Source organism: Podarcis filfolensis (assembly GCF_964270895.1).
Source record: "Podarcis filfolensis genome assembly, chromosome: 4".
Lineage (NCBI taxonomy): Eukaryota > Metazoa > Chordata > Lepidosauria > Squamata > Lacertidae > Podarcis > Podarcis filfolensis.
In genome coordinates, this window is record NC_139607.1 from 20049898 (window position 1) to 20073923 (window position 24026).

At 40.1% G+C, this 24026-nt stretch overlaps 1 protein-coding gene across 4 annotated transcripts in view; it reads right to left on the reverse strand.

Moving 5' to 3' along the window:
• Positions 1-1621: 1621 nt before the first annotated feature.
• Positions 1622-24026, reverse strand: part of NDFIP2 (Nedd4 family interacting protein 2) — a 58790-nt gene continuing 36385 nt past the window's right edge. For 2 of the 4 annotated variants that reach the window (XM_083611048.1, XM_083611049.1), the window contains exons 2-9: positions 19739-19898; positions 19113-19252; positions 17575-17634; positions 13880-13967; positions 10180-10304; positions 7735-7801; positions 6149-6254; positions 1622-3909 (exon numbers count right to left, since the gene is read on the reverse strand). In XM_083611048.1, coding sequence (XP_083467174.1) covers positions 6151-6254; positions 7735-7801; positions 10180-10304; positions 13880-13967; positions 17575-17634; positions 19113-19252; positions 19739-19898 — 744 coding nt within the window. In that variant the 3' untranslated portion in view covers positions 1622-3909; positions 6149-6150. The remainder of the gene's footprint in view (positions 3910-6148; positions 6255-7734; positions 7802-10179; positions 10305-13879; positions 13968-17574; positions 17635-19112; positions 19253-19738; positions 19899-24026) is intronic. The other 2 variants (XM_083611050.1, XM_083611051.1) reach the window with 1 other exon arrangement.

Genomic DNA, 24026 nt, shown 5'->3' on the forward strand with positions numbered 1-24026 from the left:
AGGGACCTAAAGCAGTAAATTAGGAGCTTGTACCCGTTGAGACAATGTATTGTCCTCTTACTACCAGTCCTTCCCCCTTATGAAAACTTCTGAGCTCTTGCATTTTGAGGCATGCACTGTTTTTCAATGTCTGCTTATGTGTACAGAGAAACCCAAATAATTCATTTCATTATTACTTGCCCTCCCACTTCTAAGGGCTTTGGACTACGCATGTAGATAGAATGAAGCTCCTATTTAGCTGAACACTTTCACATGGAGTATACATGGGTGAAACTGATTCTAAATAATGTCTCATCTATATCTTTCATTTAAAAATAATCCACTCTGGGGCAGGTGTAGGTGAGGAGCGGACACAATAGATTCAAGAACTTAGCCCTACAACCTCATTATTTTTAAGGGGACTGCAAAGTACATATATACAACAGAAACTTTCAGGCTTGACTTCTCAGGGAAGAAAAACGAATAGTCACTTCCGCAGCAAGATCATTCCAAATGAGAAATTCCTTTATTGCCTTGCAGTTTCCAGGCAGGAACCAGTTTCTTATAAGCACCAGCAAACCTAGGAAGTCACCTTAAAATGATTTATTTCTAGCCATGGGAAATAACTTTTCTACTCATCTCAAGTCCTGTATGTTTTCCCTTGTGGGCAAATATCAATTCTTTCTATGTGCACACAGTTATTTAAAAACAGGACACTGCCACCAGGATGGGAAAATCAAGAGACTCTTCCTTAGTACCTTGCCCCTAGTATCTGAGTGTTTAAGGAATGGGACATTCGCAGGGAAACCAAAATGCTTGTTTACAAAGCTATTGTACTACTAACTTTACTGTATGCTTATGAAATATGGACCACTTATAAATGGCATCTCCAGCTCCTTGAAAGATTCCATCAACAATGTCTCAGAAAAAGTTTACACATCACTTGGGAAGACAGGCACACTAATATCAGTGTACTGGAAAAAGCAAAGATCACCAGTGTCAAAGCAACATCAACGGTCATGTTATGCAGATGCCTGATTATCGTCTTCCAAAGCAACTACTCTATTCCCAACTCAAGAATGGAAAGTGTAATGCTGGTGGTCAACAAAAGAGGTTCAAAGACTCTCTCAAGGCAAATCTTTAAAAATGTAGTCTAAACACCGACAATTGGGAAACACTGGCCTGCGAGTGCTCCAATCGGAGAACAGCCTTTACCAATGGTGTCAGGATGAAAGGGAGAAACTTGCCAAGAGGAAGTCATGTTTGGCAAACCTTCAACTACTACCCAGAAACCTATGTCCCCACTGTGGAAGGAAGTGTGGATCCAGAATTGGCCTCCACAGTCACTTACAGACTCACTGTTAAGACCATCTTCATGGAAGACAATCTTACTCAGCTATGAGTGATCGCCAAAGCAGCAGCTTTGATCTTAGATAAAAACACCGCTCACACAAGTATGTTCTCTCTCTCTCTCTCTCTCTCACCCACTCTCTCTCTCTCACACACACACGTTTACAAATCCTCCACAACACTGTAACACTATAGTTTTAAAAATGGAACCAAGCAGAAAGAATCCAGACAAACCATTTGACCTGATAGAAACTGCAGCAGTTTCCTAATGTGCAACATAAAACCAGGAGCCTTTATTCCAAAACAAAAACTTTTATTCACCTGCCTCTTATGAGAACAAATAATGCAAAAAAAAAGGAAGATAAATAAGAGAGATAGAGAGGAGAGAAAATCATAGAAAAAATACTGATGAATTCAGAGAGAAACACATGGGAATTCCCAAGAGAATCTTGTTTTCATGAAAAGCAGTAGTGGGCTTTTGCTTTCAAACTCTTCGGCCTTTTTTTTAATTATTATTAATCCTGAAATATTAAAGAATATAAACCTTATGCATACAATAGATACAAAATTGGATACAGCACTAAATGAGACATATAATTCCTCTACACATTAGTATTAAAAATGCAAGAGTTCAAATTAAGAAACAAACAAAAGAATAAATGTGCATCTACCACTCCCCAAACGCAGAGTGATTAGTGATTGGCAGCAACTGAGATGAGAGCTGTTTGTGGATATCTGGGAGATTTTGACTCCCGTCATGCCAGAGTGCAGAGTCCCAGAGATGTTTGGGGAAGAAACACATGTGCTTCAACATTTGCCTCCCCATAAAAAGCCCTAGATATATTCCTTTGCACGGGAGGGCCATCATTACTATGGTGCGGATACCACTGATGGCGAATTGCTTGTATTTTTGCAAGGAAAATGAAAATGTGCCCAATGGAATTGACCTAAACTTAACATCATTCCTGTGAAAGCATGGCGAGTAACCTTTGGGGTTAAGGAACGGCGGTTATGGAAATACTCCCACAAAACACAACGACAAGGAAAACTGACACTCCGGCTTAAAGAACTAGGTTGTTCATCTACTGCTGATGTGCAATGTCCGTTCCTTTCAGCTGGAACGGAGCAGGGCTCCTTGACAAACTCACCTAGCAGAGTGGAGGTTGTGCAGTCAGAGTCAGAGAGTGTACAGTCCTGATCTCCAGTTAGAGCCAATGATTGTAGGGCGAGAAAAAGGAGTGGGGTAGAGGTCTACCTACCTAGATAAAAGTGCAGGACCAGACTAGCAATTATCTTACGCTAGCCTTTCCAATGAGATGATGAACATGACAGTGAAACGAGTGTAAGATTTCCCCCCCTGCAGGACCGGGACTCAAAATCCATCAATTTGTGCCCTTAAGGAAACATCATTGTTCTGATGCATGTCTTAATTCTTTTGGCTCTGTACAGATTGTTGCCAAAAGCTTTCTTGCAGGGCTTAACGCTCACAAAGTTACACAGCCCCAAAGACCCGTATGCACATCAAACTGGTAAGACATTGGAGAAGAAGTGATATTGCTAATATTTTGCCATTGTTTGTAATCCGGACACTTCTTTTTGAAGCTTAAGGGCTGGTGGGAATGTTTTGGGAGCAGCGCAGCCACTGATCCAACATGGCTCAATCGCATGTTGCTCTGCTAAGGCAGAAATAATGGAGAGGCCACAGAGGAAGAGAGAGAGCAATCCCATTACTCCCTGATCTGATAACTGAGGCTACTGCTCCCATCTCTCATCTGGTTTCCTAGATCACTAGAACAGCATGGGATGGTGTTACACTTTCCTGTAATATAATTATCAGATCAAATATTGGGACTTTACGAAATATAGCACATGCAGATTTTTTTTACTGTATATGCTTACTTTAAGAATGTGTTCAAATTGGGCTTAAAATGGCAGTGATTAAGGCTACTGCTTTTATGCCCACATCTATGTAGGGGGGGGGGGACACACCCAAATTCACACCAGTGTAAGAGAGGTGCACTAGGGAAACCTTGGTTAGCCCTCGACAGCTTTTCAATGCGTGTTTATAGAACTACATATCATGTGATAGAGCAGTTTTTATGTGCATAATTGGATGAATGCAATTTACATACTAACAGAGTCTGAGTGGCTTACTGCGAGTCATTCAGTACAAATTACTTGTACTTAATGAAACTTCTGTTAAGTAGATAGTACATAATACTGTGAAAACAAGTTACCACTTTAAATCTTCCAGATACAAAACACAAATTAGTCAAGTCTGGCTGTATTCAACTGCTTAGCAGACCATATGCATGGAATTTATTCTTTTTAAAGTTCTTGTTAAATTAGCACATATGCATATGTGCAAGACAAAAGGCAATGCTTAATATAAATATTTAGTGGAATGAACAGAAATGGCACTTAAGCACAGACCACCCTGTCATTCCCTAAGCGGCAAAAAGATCCTGCTTCAAATTTATCTCCTGCTTCTAGTAGTCGTCTTTCCCTATTCGCTTGGAAGGTTACAGATTGGCTGGAAGTTCACATTGGTATGAGAAAGGAATGTCTGGTCGATGCAGTCTGGGAATAAAAGAAAAGAGCTGTATTTTAGTTAACTAAAAAAAATCAGCGGGATAATCAAACAACATATTTAACAATACTGCATTCTGAAATATGTATGTGAATATAGTCTCTCGGGGCTATTTCAGTACATGGATAATTTTTCACCGTTACAACAAGAACTCCAGTAGAGGCAAATTAGTTTCTGGGCTAAGTTAAAGGTGGTTTAATCTTTAAAACCCCATATGCTTTCCCCCTGTGGTATCTGAGTGAGCATTTTCCCCCTGCATTCCTTCCCAGGTGTTAAGAACAGGAAGCAAGGCTTTTCCTGCAGGTGTAACCACCATCAGAAATGTGACTGGCCACCACCTTAGGGTGGTGGCCAACTATTGTGGAATTCCCTTCCTTCAGAAAAACTCAAGATTCATTTAGTTGCCCCTTCTAAAGCCCATGGGAATCTCTCTGTTTGGAAACATCTTAGGTTTGTAAACCCTTGGGAGACACGGTTTACAGACTGCTACCTATTCCATGTCAAGGGATGCGGGTGGCGCTGTGGTCTAAACCACAGAGCCTAGGACTTGCTGATCAGAATTATGGGGATAGTTTGAAATAAAAATAGCATTTTTGGTAGCACATTCATCTTAATTGTGGAAATCCTTCCCCAAAATGACAATTTCATTCTTCCCCACACCTCCAGGTCCTTTCTTATTCCATTCCATACTGGCTCATAATTATTCTTGTATAGATCTATATTTTTAGGAGTTACCCATATTCCTAGATATTTCACCTTTTTAACCACCTCTATCTCTATTTGCTGTTGCATTATTTCAATTTCACTTTGATCCATATTCTTCGCAATCATTTTCGTTTTCTTCTTATTTAGTCTAAAACCTGCCACTCCTCCAAACTGTTCAATTTCCTCCAATACTTCTTTTACTGTACTTGTTGGCTCTTCAATCATTATTACCAAATCGTCTGCAAACGCTTTAATCTTATATTCGTTCTGGCCAATTGTCACTCCTTTTATTTTCTTGTTTTGTCTAATCGAATTCAGAAGGACTTCTAGCACCGTTATAAATAATAGTGGCGAAAGTGGGCATCCCTGTCTTGTTCCTTTTAATATCTTTATTTCTTCTGTGACTACATTATTTATAATCAATTTGGCTTTTTGTTCTGTATAAATTGCCCTTATTCCATTGAAGAACTCTTTATCAACCTCCATATATTCCAAATTTCTCAACATAAAATCCCATGCTATATTGTCGAAAGCCTTCTCCGCATCCACAAACATCATTATGGCTTTTTGTTTATCCTCTTAATCCTCATCCAAACTTCAAGTGTTTGCAACAGCATTTGCCCACATTCTTCCCTCTTCTGTTGTCCTCCCCTCCCCACTCTCCCTTTTAGATTTTAAGCTCCTTGGGAAACAGGAACCCATCTACATTGCTGGCATAATTCTGTAAGGCACCACTGCACACTGACGGTGCAGTTTAAACATCCTCTTCCTTGTCCAGGGAGATGAGCATGTTTGGAAAGAGTCAGTATTGTGATATGAATGTTACACTAGGACCACAAGTGTTGCAAAGGGAAACCTCTCATTCAAATCGCACTTTGGCAATGAACTTGCAAGCTACTTTTATGCACCATGCTATTTTCTTAGCCCGCATGACACACACTCCCAAACTGAAACATGGGATAATAATGCCGGTCTAACTTGCATTTTTGTCAGAAGTCCTTGCAAAAGCCTTAAGATAAGTGATCTGGAAACTGAAAAGGGAATGCAAATATCATGGGCAACGTTCAATGGGACCATACTACCATCAGTTATGGCCTGGTATGTCTCTTTTCTATAGAATGTGGGTTGAAGTTTAAATGCTCATGGACTTTGAAGACATAATAGTTACGCCTGCCAAATGTTAAAAAGGTGTTTAGGGAGTTGATTTATCCTCACTACAGAAGAGTCAGGCATTTATGCAGAGGCCTACAACATTTAATAAAGTTGGGGAAATCAGATATTAACAGCTTGCTTTTCTGTCAGAGGAATGCATGGGACTTGCTGTTGCTGTTTTTTTTAAAAAAAGAAGGGGGGAAACACAACCCTGACGTTGCAGAAATAGGCTTGACAAACAAAGGCAACGATCAAGCAATAGAAGGCAATATTTGTGCATGCAAGCCCAAGTGTGCAAAACTGAGAAAGCAATTTCGCTGAAGGCATTTTCTGTGCCAAGTACTTACCTACGAAAGGAGCTACGGTGCTTACCTCTAGTACAAGAAGAAAAATCTTGTTCTATGAGCAGCTGCCATACTTTCAGACATGTTTCTGACTTTCAGGTAATTAACAAAACCTCGGAAAAATAGGAGGAGACCTGAAAGCAGAGGTGCAATGTGAAACTCAAAAGATGCATTCTTATGCTAATTGAAAGGAAGCAAGCTTTCAACGATTTCCCATTTTACACATTCAGTACGTATGCCAAGGAACTTTTATAGAGTCACAGTCACATCAACGTACCTTGGCAAGTTCAAGGAAAGGGTGCTTTCCTAAGCTGGCTTTCTAAGTAGGAAGTCGGGGACTGTACAGAGAAGCTAAAAATATGCGGCAAGTAGGATGAAAGCTTAACTTTCCTATGCAATCAATCACAGTATCTCCAACAGGAACCTATATTAATTACTGAATCAATCAACGGCCTTAATTTTAATTAGACTTGAGTTTTACTCTTGCTTTTTCTGCCAAGGTATGTATGGGCTATATGGGCATTTATTTGCATCAGCGGTGCATCTATAAATTGCCGCTGTTTACATTTAGTTCTTATATTTTATTGTTTACGGGCCGTTTCAAGAAAGTTGGCATGGAATTTTAAAATAAAGTGGTAGGAATAAGCTGTAAATAGTTGGGGTGATAGTTACGCCACAAGGCAAGATCACCAGCTGACCCAAGCAAGTGAGCCAAGCTTCGGACGTACAATGGATGCTCAAATACACTTAAAAGCCTTCTTTTCGCCAGCAACCTTCCCTGCAGCTGCCCCAGAAGCCTGAAGCTCGGCAGACAGCTTTTCAAAAGAAAATTGAGGGAACAGAAGCACTGTGTTCAGCAGCATAAAGCCCTTCCCCTTGCCTGAGTGAATAATGATTAATGCACAGTGCATTTCTAAGGCAAAAAGGATACCTCCATGGATTGAATACAAAGTGACAGGCACACTCACATTCAAAACCATTCATATAGTCCAAGAAAATAATTATGAAAACTAGTTATCTTAATGGAAAGCTTATATATAAACTTTGACCTTATATACTTGAATAGTCTTAGTTCAGTTACGATGCTGTGTTTTAAACATAATGAGATCAATTCAGAAATTCAGAAAGCTTTATCTTATTTAGATTTAGAAAATGTAAAAAAAAATATTCAGAAAAATCTACCCTCTGTCTCTAACAGACTTCTGTTTTTCTGACTTTTAAAAAGGAGTGGTGGTAAAACAAAGAATATCAATGAATCCCACGGAGGACGAGAAATATAAATCAGATTGTCAAACACATATCAGACGACCCTTTGCATTAGCATGTTTGGGATTTTGCTTTTAAAAGTTAAGTTAAATATTTAATTGTTCAAACTTTATCTATTGAGGACTGGTGCCACATTCAGGTATGAAAATTATTTTGTCTGTGAAGAGGCAATATGGAAATTCTATCCAACGTGCTTGATCTGTGATAAGTTCTATTGCCACTACAGTAAGCCCTTGATTTCAATGAGCAAATTTACTGCCAATCTTTCTTAAACCCAGTTAGGATTGTTCTACTCAGTTATAAAGTTATTTGGAAATTCAAAACGTAAAGTTTTTGAGTGGGACTTACCAAGTACAAGAAATATCCACCAAAGCCAGTATTGTCCATTGAAATAACCAGTAAAGTAATCTGAGAACTGGAAGGGGAGAAAACATGTTAGCTACATTTCAAATCATGCTTGTAACATATGAGGATTACTGAAAATACATATCTAAGACATTACAGAACATACACAACAAATAAATAAAAAATCACAATTGGTGCATTTGGGAAGACAAATATACTCTGTGCAGCTTTAGAATAAAAGAGGAGTTATTTCTTTTACTTTCTTGCAAGCAACGAAGTCTCAACCAACCTGTGAAAAAATGGTTTATTAAGCATTGCTCATTAGAATCAGACAGTCACCATAATAATGGTTGCGTTTGTAAATCCGTCTCTCTCCCCCCCCCCCGCCCCGTGTCTGCCATCTCAAACACATTACAGGAGCCTGCTGCTTTCGATATTAACACCAAAAGTCACATTACTTTAATCTTATCAGATGGGGATGTTTGGCTGACCCCACAAAAGGAGAGCTTTTGACCTTCTGTACACCCCCTACTGATAATCGCTGCCAAGAATACCAGTTCCATAAAGACCCCTGATTCATTAAACTCTTTTCATTTTCAAACTAGATTCTCCTGCATTCAGTTCCCAGCAGTGAGCTGAACGCAGCTAAATGAACCTTGAAGGGCCAATTCAATCGTTCCTGTTAGCGAGCACGGTAGACAGTTTTGTCTTCTCTGTGATGTGGGAATCTGAACAGGCAGCTGGAGGGTAGGGTGCGATGGTTTTGGAGACAGGTATCTGGCCTTCAGCAGACTGCAGACTGCATGCTTCACTGATAAAAAGGGTTGACTCAAATGTCTCCAAGAACTCAGCACCGTTACAGCCTGAAACTCAAAGTAACGCAGAATGTGCACTGCAACTTTTAGAGGGTGGTAAGAAACAATTTAGTCAAGCAGGGGCTGTTCAATCACTTCCTTCTCTGTTGCTACAATTGCCCCAACTTGCCAATCAACTCTAGGTTGTTTCGTGTCAGTAAATAATTGGCTAATTGGCTAATGCAGTATGTTAAGTCAAACATTTAAAGAAACAAGGCAGGGCCAAATGCTCTTATAAATGATTACATAGCAGAAAAATAAGGCCAGTTTGCACATAATCATTTAAGGTGGCTAATGGAGCATTTCCATTATTTAAAGCTTGTTAGTGTATTTATGGCATTTGCAAAAAGAAAACACAGTAAAAACAAAAATACTTCCAACACGGTCTAACAATATGCCTTCGTCAAATGCAGAAAAGCTTCCCACAGTATTACAACACATTCACTAAACTTCAGTAAGAGATGGTCACATTATTATAGCTTGGCCAACTATGAGTGTCTCATAGGGCCATGAACAACCTGTTCCTGCCAACTGCAACCAAGCAGTACACTTGCCTCTGTTTTTGTGTGGTCCCACCTATTTATATCACCTAGATTTGGCATCATGACACAACTGCAGTACAGCAGAGGACACACACTGGAAAGGGCTTAAGCCTGCTGTAAATCCGAGATTTCCCCAGGCTGTGGGCAAAAAGAGGGGAGCTACAGGAAACCCAAACAGGCCAGCAAGGAAGGTTTGTAATAGCTGTAGACAGAACAGGTCAAGTATCTGACATCTATTAAAATTCCCATGCCTGAGCAATTTTAAGGGGGTCTCTGCTGATGTGTTAACTGCAACAGACTGCCTTTGCTCCCACTGCTTTCCTTTGGATGTGACCTATTTGTCTCACCTTTGCACCCTCTCAAAAATGTGGCAGGAGCAGGGAATCTGTGGCATCCTTAAGTAGCTGCTGCTGCCTATGTGCCCTAGGTGTGCCCAGACCTTCACGCCTGACCTGGGCCCAAACTTTAACATTAATAGCACTTAGAAAAGCTTTTAATGGTTTGGGGCAAAAAGGTACCATGTTGTATCATTTATTGGGAGCTTCTGTACCCTGTCCCACAACAGCTTAAATACAATCAATTAAAAGAGGATACTTCCAGACTTCAGGCCGAAAAAATCCAAAATGCATGGCCCAAAATGAAAAAGGGATCTGAAGGGAGGAGGGGGAAAGCAAACTCAGACACCAATTCTTAAATGTCAATAGTAGGTCTTATAATAATGATTAGCTAGAATGGAATACACAAACTACCAATTTACTTGATAGACATGTTGTTCCTCTTGCCTAAATTGAATCAGCTGTAGAAATAGCATCATAATAGTTCAATAAAATTAAAGCATTAAAAGATAACCAATTAAACAAAACAACTATAAAGGCAAAAGTTCCCATGTCATAAAAAACAACCACATAACTCAAATTTTCTTGCGTTAAACTACAACAAATTCTTGGTCCTTTAAGTAGATTCTTGGAAATAATTATCTGCCAATATTCATTTTAAACAAAAAAAAGTACTTTTAAAATTCATTTTAAAATCTGTAATTGGGAGAGACTTACTCGAACAATGAGAATCCATTTGATCAGAGACAGCCCAAATCCACAAATGGCACCATATCTTCCTGCTATGGTGTTCGTTATACAGAACGATAAGCAAAATCCAATCCAGTTGAAAATGAAGGCCACTAAAATGAAACGAACGCCTCGTTAAAACTTAAATGCATTTCTTTTAGCTGAATTCATACGTGTGTGTGTCTGTATGCAAATTGACTTTATCAAGCTACTTATTTAAGACTGTTTAAAAGGTAAAAGCAACCAATAAAAAAGAAACTGCTAAGAACGGAGAAGCAATGGAGTAGCTTGTAATACTTAGGGTGAGCTGTGATGAACCAAATCAAAGTTGTAAGATGTGGGTGGACGGTCCGGGAATCAGCATGTTTTTTACATGAGTAGAATGTGTCCTTTTATTTAAAATGCATCTCTGGGTTATTTGTGGGGCATAGGAATTTGTTCTTTTTTTCCCCTTCAAAATATAGTCCAGCCCCCCACAAGGTCTGAGGGACAGTGGACCGACCCCCTGCTGAAAAAGTTTGCTGACCCCTGTTCTAAGGCTTCACAGACACTCCTGACAAATGTCCAGAGTGAGCAACTCTGAGGATCTCCCAATAAAGAGCAAAAAGCTTGAGTCAAAAAAGTGTATTATGGACATATGGACTTCCTCACTTCTAACCAAGTTTCCCAATGAAAGATGACTTTAAAAGAAGCACTCATTGTTTTAATACCCCGGGAGGTCATCCAGAGATTTGGAGCAAGATGTCATCAACACGCAGATAACATCCAGGTGCACTTTCGCTTTTCATGCAAGACAGGTGAAACTGTAGGGATGCTAAACGGATGCCTGGATCTGGTAAGTGATGCATGAGGGCCAGAAACCTGAAATCCAGTCCAGACAAGATGGAGGTGGTGTTAGGAGGTGGTTTGTCTGCTCTAGGAGAAGTTCAACCTGTTCTTGATGGGATTGCATTCTCCTTGTCTTTGGAGCCCTGAGTAGCCTCCATAGCACATAGCGCATAGCAGCTTTTACCAGCTTTGGCTATGCACCAGCTCTAGCCCCTTCTGAACACATATACCCTGGCGATGATTTATCCATGATCTATTAACATTCCCGTTGATTAGAATGTACCGTAGCGCCATTAAAAACTCTCAGAAAATGTAATTGGCAATCTAGCCATTATATTTCAAACTAGCCGGGTCTGGTTGAACAAAACATTACACCCGCTTTAAAATGGCTAAAATAGCTCCCTGTTCATTTCCAGGAATAATTCAAAGTATGCATATTGATCTTTAACATGTATTAAGATCTGCCTTGGAGACCCTCCTCCAGGATATTAGGATGATAGCAATTGGAGCTTTTCTATAGCATCATCCTGGCTTTAGAATTCTCTTCCCAAAGATTTTCCAGATAGCAAGTTTATCTTTTCAGCATAGGGTGAAACACTTAACAGGCTTTTTAGGTCACCAATTTCAACTCTATTTTTAGCTGGCTGCTGGCTGCTCCATCTGTATTTTTCATTGAAGATATTTTACCCTTTCATTGTTTTTAAGGATTTTACATTGCATGCCTCTCTGGAAATTTCTCTGTTAAAAGTGAGGGGTTTCAACTGCTGGGGATAAACACAACCCAGTATCCAAAGATTAACAGATTTAATTGTCCTTTTCTTTCTAGAGGTCCAGAAATTGCAGGGAGGTTTTGTATTCCCCACCCCATTGCTCAATACTGCTAGACTGGAAAAGCAGCCTCCACAGTGGTGTGCTAAATATTTAAAGGAGCATCACGTCTTATGCCTTGTGCTAAAGAGGTGCACAAACTCACATTTCCATTTACAAGTGGCAAGTTCCATCATGTGGAGCTCTTATTTTCATTAGAGTACTCAGCTATTCGAGAAGCTGCTCCAATTTCCCAGAAACATTAATCAGCACTGTCAAAATGTAATTTTACTCTTCCACCAGTTCCTTGTTTACATCTAGATTGCACAACTTGCAACCCACCGAACTGAACATAGCCTAAAGGCCATATATGGTGACTACCCAGAGCTTGATAAATCTCTCGATTTTGCTGCCTGTGAAAATTAGGGGCGGTGAAACCATTTGGTTCATACGTGGCTCATCTGCTATGCTTGGACAGTGCTGACCTGGCTGACATGAATTGAAAAAAGCCCCTGCCCCATTATCCTAATGCAGAGCTTTCCAAACTTTTCATGTTGGTGACACACTTTTTAAGCATGCATCTTTTCACAACACAGTAATTCAGTTTTACTAGCAAACCAGAGGCTTTCCAGCCACTGGAGGAGCACGGGGAGCGTTCGTGCGACACACCTACAGACTGCAGCTGACAAACTTAACGTGTCGCGACACACAGTTTGGAAAGCTCTGCTCTAATGTGATTTTTTTACTTTGCAAACAGCAGCCAAAGATATGCTTGTATAACATATCTGTAGTATTCAATTAAAATACAAACACAGAATCTAAAGACCTGCGTTATTGCAGTTAATTTCAAGTATCGACATGAATAGTTGCAAAACATTAAACACCTGTTGCATATAAGTCATGAATGACAGCAGCTGCAATACAGAGAATTGTCACAGGATGGCAGTCACGTATCATGATCCACAGCAAGGATGGAAATTAATTTAACTTCAAAATAAGGAGCAATGTTCTGTGTGTGTGACACACTATGGAACTACTGGATTCAAATTACAATGCTTCAATTACTGTAAATTCAGAATCAGGTGCTTTTATCATAACACTGGTCTACTGGGGAGGAGGATAGGAGCTGGGTGAGAAAGATTATCATCCTACTCCACATATCAAGAGCCCAGCCTATGTTACTGATGTCAGTAAAAACTGATATTTGAGAGTACCATAATCAACCTACACTTTGCCTCCACTTATCCAGCCTCGGAAGTCAAGTGCAAATATATCATTGGCCGCTCATGGAGTTAAATTTGCTCAAACCGCATGTCAATGGCAACTCTTAACAACACAGATCTCTCTCAGGATTCTAACATGCTTTGCAATTTGATGCATAAGCCTAAAATCATAAAATGTGAGTATCAAGGCTGGTTGTGGCTCCTTGTGGCGCACATGAATCTAGGTCAAACTGCAAATTGCCGCTGCCTAACGTTGGAACAGCCCTCAGAAGAGAGCTAAATTATGAACAAGACTTTAATATATTTCTCTATTCTCCATTAGTAAATGCTGCATCTTGTGTGGCTGGGAAGAGAGATTCTTAGAATCATAGAACTGTAGCGCTGAAAGGGACCACAAGGGTCATCTAGTCCAAACCCCTGTAATGCAAGCATCTTTTTGCCTAACATGAGGCTGAAACCCATGATCCTGAGTCTCATGCTCTACCAACTGAGTGACATCAAGAATCCTGCTGCATTTACCATGGAGGAAGAACCTCTGGCTCAGGGTCTGAGTGTGTCCCCAGGACTCAACCCAGGTCCTGTGCTCCCCCTTCCCTCTACATCCTCCTCTGTTGATTTTACCTGGCTGGAATGTGTCCCTGAACTGTGGTGAAACCTTTTGCATGTCTGAATGGAGGGTGGACAGTGATGGGTGTCTGGCCACACCCATCACTGGTATGCAACTGTCAGAAAGTTGTTTGCAATGAGAAGTGGCCCTTGGGCTGTAGGGTGTTCCCCACCCATGCCTTAAACAACTGCTGCTTACGACAACACAAAGATGTGTTACTTACTGAAAAAAGCCAACATGAAGATGCCATCATTGCCCACGCGAAGCTGGTCTGCGTCACTGAAATCGTCCCTTGGGGGATACTCTTCTTCCTTGAAGATGATGATGATTAATAAGCACACATTGCATGGAATTAAATGAATACTTTTCAAACTACTAATTTAAGTGGGAGTAGGTATCTAGGTAAAAAACCAAGGTGAATAGATATGTACACTTCAGTTGCTTAGATTGCTTGTTCATAATAAGTTATTTTTATTTATTAAGTGCACATGGCCACACATCAGTAAAATTCTGTGACTTACAAAATAAAAACTGAAATATTTAAAAACATAAAATGCAATAATTAGAAAAATAACTAAGAAAAAATCCCTAGTTCAGTATCATTTATTTTAACATTGTACTGAAGCCAAGCTAAACCTATTTACTGAAGTGTTTTTAAATTGCTTCATATACTAAGATTTCTAAGGACAAACAGAAAAACGGTATTATAAAAACAATCTAGTAATGGCAGGGTCGAATCTTATGGGTCTGGGAAAACTTGGGACAAAAAGTTCTGTCTTTGTCAGATGCTCGAAGCAACTGATAGAGGACACTTCAGGGGCAGTAGAGGGATGCAGGATGCAGAACACAGGAGCAAGGGCAGAAAATTCTGATTTCCGCTTACTGCTCAAATGGGAAACCTGCAGCCTTCCAGATGTCGCCGGACTACAAATTCCACCATCCCTGGCCAAACCATGCTGGCACGGATTGATGACAATTGGAGTTCAGCAGCATCTGCAGCCCCCATGGATTCCCTCCGTGCTGTGGGGTGTGGTATGAGTACAGGACTTTACAGAGGAAGGCAGTCCTTTAGGTAAATAACTTGTTAAGTCCTGTCCAAATCTGGAACAAGACCTTGAAAATGACCTGGCAGCCAGCATAGTTCTCTCTGTAATATGTCTGCAGGCATGTACTCAACTCAACAACCTGGCTGTGGTGCAGTGTTCTGCACTGGCTACGGCTTGTGGAGCTGTCTCTTGAAAGGCACATTAAGGTAGTCCAATTTGAGATTACCAACACACATACATCAGGCGGCTACGCTATCCTTGCTGAGGAAAAGGCACAGTTGGTAAACCAAATTAAGCCGTAATAGGCATGCCTTGCCATCGATGTTACCCAGATCTCCCTCGGCAAAGATGGATCACAGAGCACCCCCCCCCCATGACACATCTGGTCCGTCAGAAGGAGTGCGGTCCCATACAGACCTGGGAACCGCCCACCAACCAGGTCTCCCTCTTACCAAAGTATAGGCCAGGCTTCCCCAACTTCAGCCCTCCAGATGTTTTGAGACTACAATTCCCATCATCCCTAAGCACTGGTCCTGCTAGTTAGGGATCATGGGAGTTGTAGGCCAAAAACACCCGGAGGACCGAGGTTGAGGAAGCCTGGTATAGGCCCATGAATGGCTTCTCTATTCTCACCATTCCATCTCTTTCCCAAGCTAATGGGTTAGGCCCACACATTCCTTCCTGGTTGTTCCTTTGTCTCCCTCAAGAGTCAACCAAAACAAGCAGCAAAGGGTGGCAGCCTCATTGAACCACATAATTTTACGAAAAAGTTGCGCTCTAAAATTACTTAGCCGCTGAAGTCAGAGAGCCCCTTCACATTTCAAGTTGTTGGGGTGCAGTGTAACATGTACGACAAAGACACCGGTTAAAAATGCACACACACAGGAGGCAGCAGTGACTGGCTGCTCCCCCAAAACGTACATTTATGGGGAACACTAAAATGTCAACGGGCCACCAGTTTATGTATGGATATTTAACACAACACCCTAAAGTGTGAAACACCTGTGTGCTTTCTAGTGAACTCAACGGGAAAGTGCAGGTGTGTGTCTTTCTTCCCTAAGTCTTGCTAAAGTAATTAAGATTTTAGATTCTGTTGAGTTTATGTGTCTCAATGAGGAGCCATAGTTTACTGAGGGACTGCAGAAAGGTCTAAGTTGGTTCCCCAACTTCTGTATTGAAAAGGAAATCAGTTCCGGGAAAATTATTTCCGCTGTAGAGAGAGACACAATGAAACTCCACCAAAGCCCAATGTTTAACCTGCTCCCTATGCTTACTGAGCCTTGGGCTTCAAGTCTTAACTTCTGGCTTCCGCTCTTCAGTAAATAAAGTAGGTGGTCAGAAGGTATTCAGTTGGTATTTTAGGGTTAGATCAAAACGCACAAAAACTACAACTAAGACACTTCAGCAACTTCCAAGGATTTTTGTCATTGCTATCCTGTTGTCTTAGTGGCACTTTGGGAAGTTTGAAGATAATTTTTGTTAAGGGAACTTTGTTATGAAAGAATCTGGAGAACCCCTAATTTTACTGCATTCCTGGATATATTTTATTTTGAAGATGCATATAGAACATTATTGAGCATTATTTAAAATGCTGCAGCAGCCCCTGTATAAACATAGACAGACCTATCTAAATGTTTTCTGATTTCTACCCTCAACTGTTCACATACATTTTAGTAGTTAGGGACTCTCTCTAAATTCCCACTAAATAATATGAACTTAAATCTCATTGATTCTAGCTACGCTATTGAGATATTCAACATGTGCTCATGTAATTGTCCAATGTAAGACAATAGTTTATCCGCAAGTGTGTAATGAATATTCTAAATCAAAAGTTTTGCTGCTATCAGACAGCAGAGGGTGCTAACATCCTAAAAAATACAACTTCAGTTGAGGTACCATAGTTTTGTTGCTCATACCATTGCAATGTTAAGCAGCAGTATGGCGTCCCTACATTAAATGGATATTTATTCATTTTTTTCCCTTTTTTTACTTGCTAGTATGTACTATGTAATAGTGAAAATTATACCTATTTTGACTATATGGAAAGACATTATAACAAACATATATTTGCTTCGCATTCTGCCTGGTAATGTTTGGTAGCTGCAGCATAAACATGTATTTGACAGAAATTAGCCTAAACACATCTTTGTTGGTATTTTAGAAGTACCAAACAATCATCATTTGGAAACATAAAGGTGATGCGTAGTAACACCTCACAGAAACTCAATGAACCGAAAGCAAGTGTTGCATTTTATTTCCTTTCATCCATCCTACTGGATACATTTGCCACTCCAACCCCACCCCCACCCCCAATATTGGAAATTGCAACAATATCCAATCCAAAGGCAGAAACCTTGTTCACAGAAAGATACACTCTAAAACAGGGGAGGCTCAATTGCCCACAGAAATGATACTAGTTTGAATGACCATGATCAATGCTCCCCAAACTAATGTTATTCAGTTGTTTTAGACTAGAACTCCCATCAATCATAGCCAGTATGGTCAATAGTCAGGGATGATGGGAGCTGTGGTACAAGGCACACAGTGAAAGCTCTTCTAGAGCAAGGATGCCCAGCTTACCAAGTATTCCTGGTTATTTCCCTCATGTTTTCAAATTTATTTCCACTACTATAGCAGATGAAAGGATATCTTCATAACAGCACAATCTTATGCATGCTTACAATTAAACGTAAGTCCCAATGTGCTCCGTAGTCCTTATATCTATTTTAGTCTTTATAGAAAACTAATGAGAATCTTCATACAGAATTGTGAGATTTCAATCGTGGCAAGTTCATCAAGCAAAGGCATTTGTTTCTGCTTGGCAGGAAGAAAACTCACTGCAAAATCTAAACTTTATAGAACTGTTTCATACCTCTGGTGGGCTCAGGAATATTTCATCAAACAGACTCCTAGAGTCCCTAAACTGGCCGTGCTATGCATGTAAAGAAAATAAGACAGAAGAACTAAAGGAATGTTAAGCCATTCAGTACAAGTCAAACATTCAAGCAATGTTTCTAGCAAACTAAATTATAATTTAAATGTAATGTAATATAAAAGGAATTGAAAATAGCTCACAGAGAGAGATCCAGTAATTCAAATACTGACAGTGCTCTTCTATACATTTGTATTCAGAAGCAAGCCCCACTGTACAATGGGACTTACTTCTGAAGCATAGAATTTTAGCATGGAAATAGATCATTGCTATTTGGTCCGATTAGAAATGAAAAACTCACGAGGAAACAGTCACACCAAAAGGTGTTCTACTACACAGTATGCAACGGCTTTTACAAATGGGCAACTGAGGTCAAAATACAGGCTAAAACAGCTTTCTGTTGTCTTAACATTTATCTGAGATAGCATATCACATTGTTACTGTGATGGCAAACCCCTGTATTTGAGCAAACACTTTCTTATCCGATTTATAAGATTTGAGAGTAGTTAAAAGGGGCAGGAAGTTTCCAATGCTACCCCCATTTAAGTGTAAGAGTGAGTGAGTTTGTTTGTTTAAGTAAGCAAATGTCTTTTCATTCAGATGAATACAATATGTTGCATTCAATGTAGAGCTAACCAAAACATTCCATCACTGCAAGGATTTCTCCTGGTACCTGACCCCCTAAATCAATTTTGGGGATTCCTCCAACCCTGTATAGCAGATTTGGGGTGGTACAAGGTGCATGTAAGGAGGCGGGGAAGGGAAATCTCCTTGTAACAGCACAGCTATTTAGTTGAATACCACCTACAGCCCAGTACAATGACATCAGAGATGGAAAAACATTTCAAATATTTATGCACTACCGTAGTTTTATATATATATAAATAATACCAGTTCTGAACAAGAATGAGAATAAAAACCTGCAAAAATTCCTATGTGCCAGCAAAATTATTAAGCATGTGCATGCAACCAGGTACCTGCAGTTTTGTACTGTGACATATACTTACTCTCTAGCATTGTAACTGGTGACCCTTCAGATTAAATGCAGCTTAACCACTGCATATGGTGGCCCACCAAGAATTCAGTGGAGCTACTATTGTTGCCTCTCTAGGTCTACGAAGTAGAAAGGACTACCGTGCTCTTGTAGCTGGTGGACTGTGCATGGTTTGATTAGTTATGAACTGAGTTAATGAATATTAAGCATGAAATAAAGCGTGAAGCAGTCAACGGGTCAATGGGTCCTTTTTTTTACTCCATAAAGTGCTACAAAAACATTCTCGATTCTTAAGATGCTTCGTACAAATAATCAAACCAAACCCCACCTTAATTTAGCTAGCTAATATATCCTTTAACAAGCTAAGAGAGTGTCAATGAAGTTTGCTTCGGAAATTGATTTTTATCCAATGTATACCGAAGCCAATCCGAAGTTCCGTATTTCAAAACTGCATGTTTTCATGCTGCACATATTGCTCACTCACTCTTTGAGCTGCTGCTGCTTCTGCTGCAACAGCTGCCATTGCTGCAGCTTTGGCCTTCTCCGCTTCATCATAAGTGGGAAGAGAGGTAGCTACACTGTATGGAGGTGGCACAGGGTAAAAGTCATTAGGCGATTCCATTTCTGTTAAAAAGAAAACACACACACATCAACTCAAGTTTTAGAGGCTAAATAATCATTAGTCAGAACTACACGTCTATAAAGCCTTTAAGAATGCTGTATTGTTTCTTATAGCTAGAAATAGTGAGTGAGGGTGGTTTTATATATTTATCAATACAATTGATTCCTCATATCTCTGTCCTGTTAGGATTGTGGTCCAAGTTTAATCAAATAAGACATGCTAGCCTTATCATACATAGACAGAAAGGCATCCAAGACAAATCCGTATCACAAAGAACATTAATTTAATCTGGTTATTTGCTCTATTAAGCACAAAGTCATTTGGGGTCCTGTACAAAAAGAAAAGAGCAGATTGTATTTTATAAAGGGCAGCAGAAGGAAGCATGAAGAGATGATGGCACCATATGCTTCTGAAAAGATTATTCAAGCTATATTTACTGCTCCAGCATTGCTAAAAATATCTGAGGTTATATAAATGAAAGGAAATACCTGCTGTTGCAGCTGCTTCTGCAGCAATACTACAGTAAGGTGGAGGTGAAGTATCTTCTTCAGGTAAAGATGCCTCCATTTGAGAGGCTGGTGCAGTTTCTGTAGAGGTGGAAGGTTGTTCAGCCACTGATGATTCTGGAAGATCATCTTCATTGTGAAGCTTTTAAGAAAAACAAATACATTCAGGGAACTGTTTCATCTACTCCAATGCAATTTATTAAGTAATGACTGAAGAGAAACCAGTAACAAGAGTAACTCCTAATCTGGACTTAACCATACTACAGTGGTACCTCTAGTTACGAACTCAATTCATTCCGGAGGTCTGTTCTTAACCTGAAACTGTTCTTAACTAGTGACGTGCTTTCGCTAATGGGGCCTCTTGCTGCCACTGCACCGCTAGCACACGATTTCCGTTCTCATCCTGGGGCAAAGTTTTCAACTCGAGGTAACTCTTCCAGGTTAGCGGAGTTTGAAACCTGAAGCGTTTGTAACCTGAGGCGTTTGTAAGTCGAGGTACCACTGTACTCACCTCCCGCCTCTCCCAAAAGGCAGCAAGTACGTAAAATGTTTTTTTCCCAAAAAAACACGTACTACTTACAAGTATTTGCCCATGATAAAAGGCTGAATGGTACTGTAGAGTTTCACCATCACCCTATTGTGTGTATTGGGGGAAGGGGTGTATTTGAGAGTTTTCCTAAAAGAACATAAGGATCAACTAGACCCAGACAAAGTAAATGGGTGAGAATATATGAAACCATTTCATGATATGTAGATAACAATGTGCTATTTCAGAATACCACAGAACATTGCCTAAACTGTCAACTGCCCTCTTCCTGACAGATAATTAGTAGCGAAGTCCAACTCATTGCACCTTTGATGTATTGTGACTTATTATGTAGCCTGTACTAGGCAAGCTTCTAACAACCCTTGATGTTAGGCCCTATAATGTGTAATTATGGTTGATTCAAATACTAGTCCAGAGTGTGAAGCAAGAGTTTCCTATGAACAACAATAACATTTCAGATTTGCCTGAAAATCCTCCAATTATTTCACTATGTCTACAAAGTCCTAGTTTCAGAATATGAAGTCAGAACAAGACATGATAGTAGAAAATAAGGGTTATGCAAACCACTTGTAGCTGCCCAGATTTCAGGAAAAAAATCTCTTCAGAAATGGTTGAGATGTAGCCATTTACCATTTCCTCAAGAAGTGTAAATTCTTGTGTTCTTTTTCTGTATTCTTGTTATACAGCTCATTCTGTTTGCCAGTTTTGTGATTCATCTGCATTTACATTATGATTCATCTAGGTACATTCAAGAGGCTAGTTATAGTTTGCACTTACGTGATATTAACTAAAGAAATAAAAAGAACTATACTATAACTTGTTCATTATCAGCAGTTACATCGCTCGCATTGTGCAAGTCAGAAATAATTCTACTAACAACTAACATCAGATCACATTGGCTGTTTTAATGTCCTCCTCTTGAATAAGAGTTGAAAATTCCACCACTCAATCTACAACCAAAAAGGTTATATAACAGCACTCAAAAAGCATTACCCTGTAAGTGAAAGCATTTTGAGACACCTTCCAATTCCTCAAGCCTTTCCCAATGTCCCTTGATAAAAAGGGACCTTATACCAAAATTTAAAAGCTCTGTGAAATCTAACAAACTTCCCGATTTCACAGTTTTGTGAAGGGGTGTTTGTGTAAAACAGGGCTGTACAGCCAATGTCTCAAAGCACCCTGAGGTCACATGGCACCACTTGCCCCAACCCCAATGTTCACGTTCAATGAAGATGTCTTCTACAAAGAAAAGCATATACATACAGACGTATTTACACAAGTTTTACTTTGCAGACATCTAGGCCTAACGCTTAGACATCCAAAGCACTTACATTTCACAACCCTAGATTCACGTCCAGATGAATGCCCTCACATTCTTCACAGCATGTGACTTTACACCACACACAAATGAAAGTGTATAGTATTTCACAATACTGCAGCTTCACACACACAGTTTAGCTCTGTGGTGTCTGGTCTTTATAGGAGTTTTATTTTAACCACCATACTTTACTTTCTGCTTTGGACATTTGGAGATCAACATGTTGACGTTATTCCTTTTGGGGTTGCACAGAGTATTAAATGCAAGGACAGATACTAAGCAATGCACTGGATTCTTAGTGACCCCAGATATTCTGTTTTATGAAACCCAAATTCCTGTGCCAAGAAATACACAATTGTTTGAAAAATAAAATTCTGTTCTGAACTTTTAAAAAATGCACTTTTGTAACTTTGGGGCGGGTTGTAATGTATATGCAAATTGTGGGAAGATATGAACTGTTACCAGATCTACTCATGTTTCTATGCAAGAAACAATTGTGCACCACAGATTTCATTGCAACAAGCATGATTACTCTGCAATTACCAACACTGCTTTGCTCTGACACAGAGGCTGATCTTATTAAGGGCAGGGCTGGGCTTAAGAGGCACAGCATTAAAGAACACAGGTAGCAAGTTATCCTTAGTCATCACAATATAATTTCCCTGCCAGAAAGGAGGCAAAGGACAGGTCTCTTGCCAATCCGACCATGCTCTTAGTACACAACTTTTTCTACTTCAAGGAATATTATCTTCATTAATATTTATTAAACTTGCATCCTACCCTTCCTTCCAGGGCAGCAAATATCAAAATGTTAAGACAATTTAAAACATCTATAAGCCATCTAAGAACATAAGCACTTTTCCAATAACTGTAAAGTAACTCCCAGTAATCTCATCACTGCAAGTTGTTACTTGCTGCGGGGGTTGCCTCAGTTATTTTAACTAACCAGTTAGGTATGTAGTTACATGATTCCATACGTGTATCGTATATAGACAAGGAACTTCCCTGTATAGCACAGCTAATATAGGGAGAATATTTATCAGTATCTACCAATACTTAGCTTGAGCCACTCTCTGCTTGGAGAATATTAGGCTGGGGTGATACTTAGTTTCAGCTACTGTAACTTCCTCCTGTTTCTTGCAACAGAGCCACACTCATTACTCACAGCCATGCCAAAACAAGCATATAGGGCATGTGCAAAGCTCCAGCTGAATTGAGCATCTGGGGAATGGAACCAGATTTGGGGGGAGCTGATAAAAAATATGTAGGAAGCCCACCGCAGAGTCAAATTTCTCCCACTGAACAAAATCTTGCTGCTTGTACAGAGCAAGCTTTGAATGTTTAGCCTGGAAAAAGAGGGCACTGAGAGGAGATACGATATCCATCTTCAAATATCTAAAAAGCTGTCACATGAAAGAGGAAGCAAGCTTGTTTTCTCCTGCTCTGGAAGGTAGGCCCTAAACCAATGGATTCAAGTTACAAGAAAGAAGATTCCAACTAAGCATTAGGAAAAACTTTCTGACCGAAAGAGCTGTTCGACCGTGGAAAGGATTCCCTCAGAAGGTGATGGATCCTCCTTCCTTGGAGGTTTTTAAGCAGATGTTTTAGTTGTGATTCCTGCATTGCAGGGAGATGGACTAGATGACCGCTGGGGGTGCCATGCAACTTTATGGTACCATGATTCTACTAAATAACAGCAGGCTGTGTTGGTGAACTGCAGGAAAGAGTAGATTTTCCCAGCTCTACTTTATTGCTTCTTGGGTTATTCCTTGAGTTGTACTATTTAGTAATAAGGAAGAATAATTTCCAGAATTCTGGTAGACAAAGAAAGCACTTCTGAAGAAGAAGAAGAGGAGGAGGAGCAGTTTGGACTTGATATCCCACCTTTCACTCCCCTTAAGGAGTCTCAAAGCGGCTAACATTCTCCTTTCCCTTCCTCCCCCACAACAAACACTCTGTGAGGTGAGTGAGGCTGAGAGACTTCAGAGAAGTGTAACTAGCCCAAGGTCACCACCCAGCAGCTGCATGTGGAGGAGCGGGGAAGCGAACCTGGTTCACCAGATTACGAGACTACCACTCTTAACCACTACACCATGCTGGTTTATTGCTTTGGCCAACATTAAACTTTTTTTTAACCATCCCTGCTTCCTTGAACAGAAAATCTGTGAATTCACTGACGGGGGGAGGGGGGAGCAACAGAAGACCAGCACTGCCCTCTGAACTACATACTTCTAAAGGAAGCAGGGAAGCAAGATGAAAACCTTAGCCCGGCAGTTTGAATTACATTTATGTTTCACAGATGGAAACATTGACAACAATAATGATAAGCAATCTTACATTTTTAGGTGATGTGCCCATTCCCCCCCCCCCACCTCTGTGATATTTGATCTGGCCACAAATGAAAG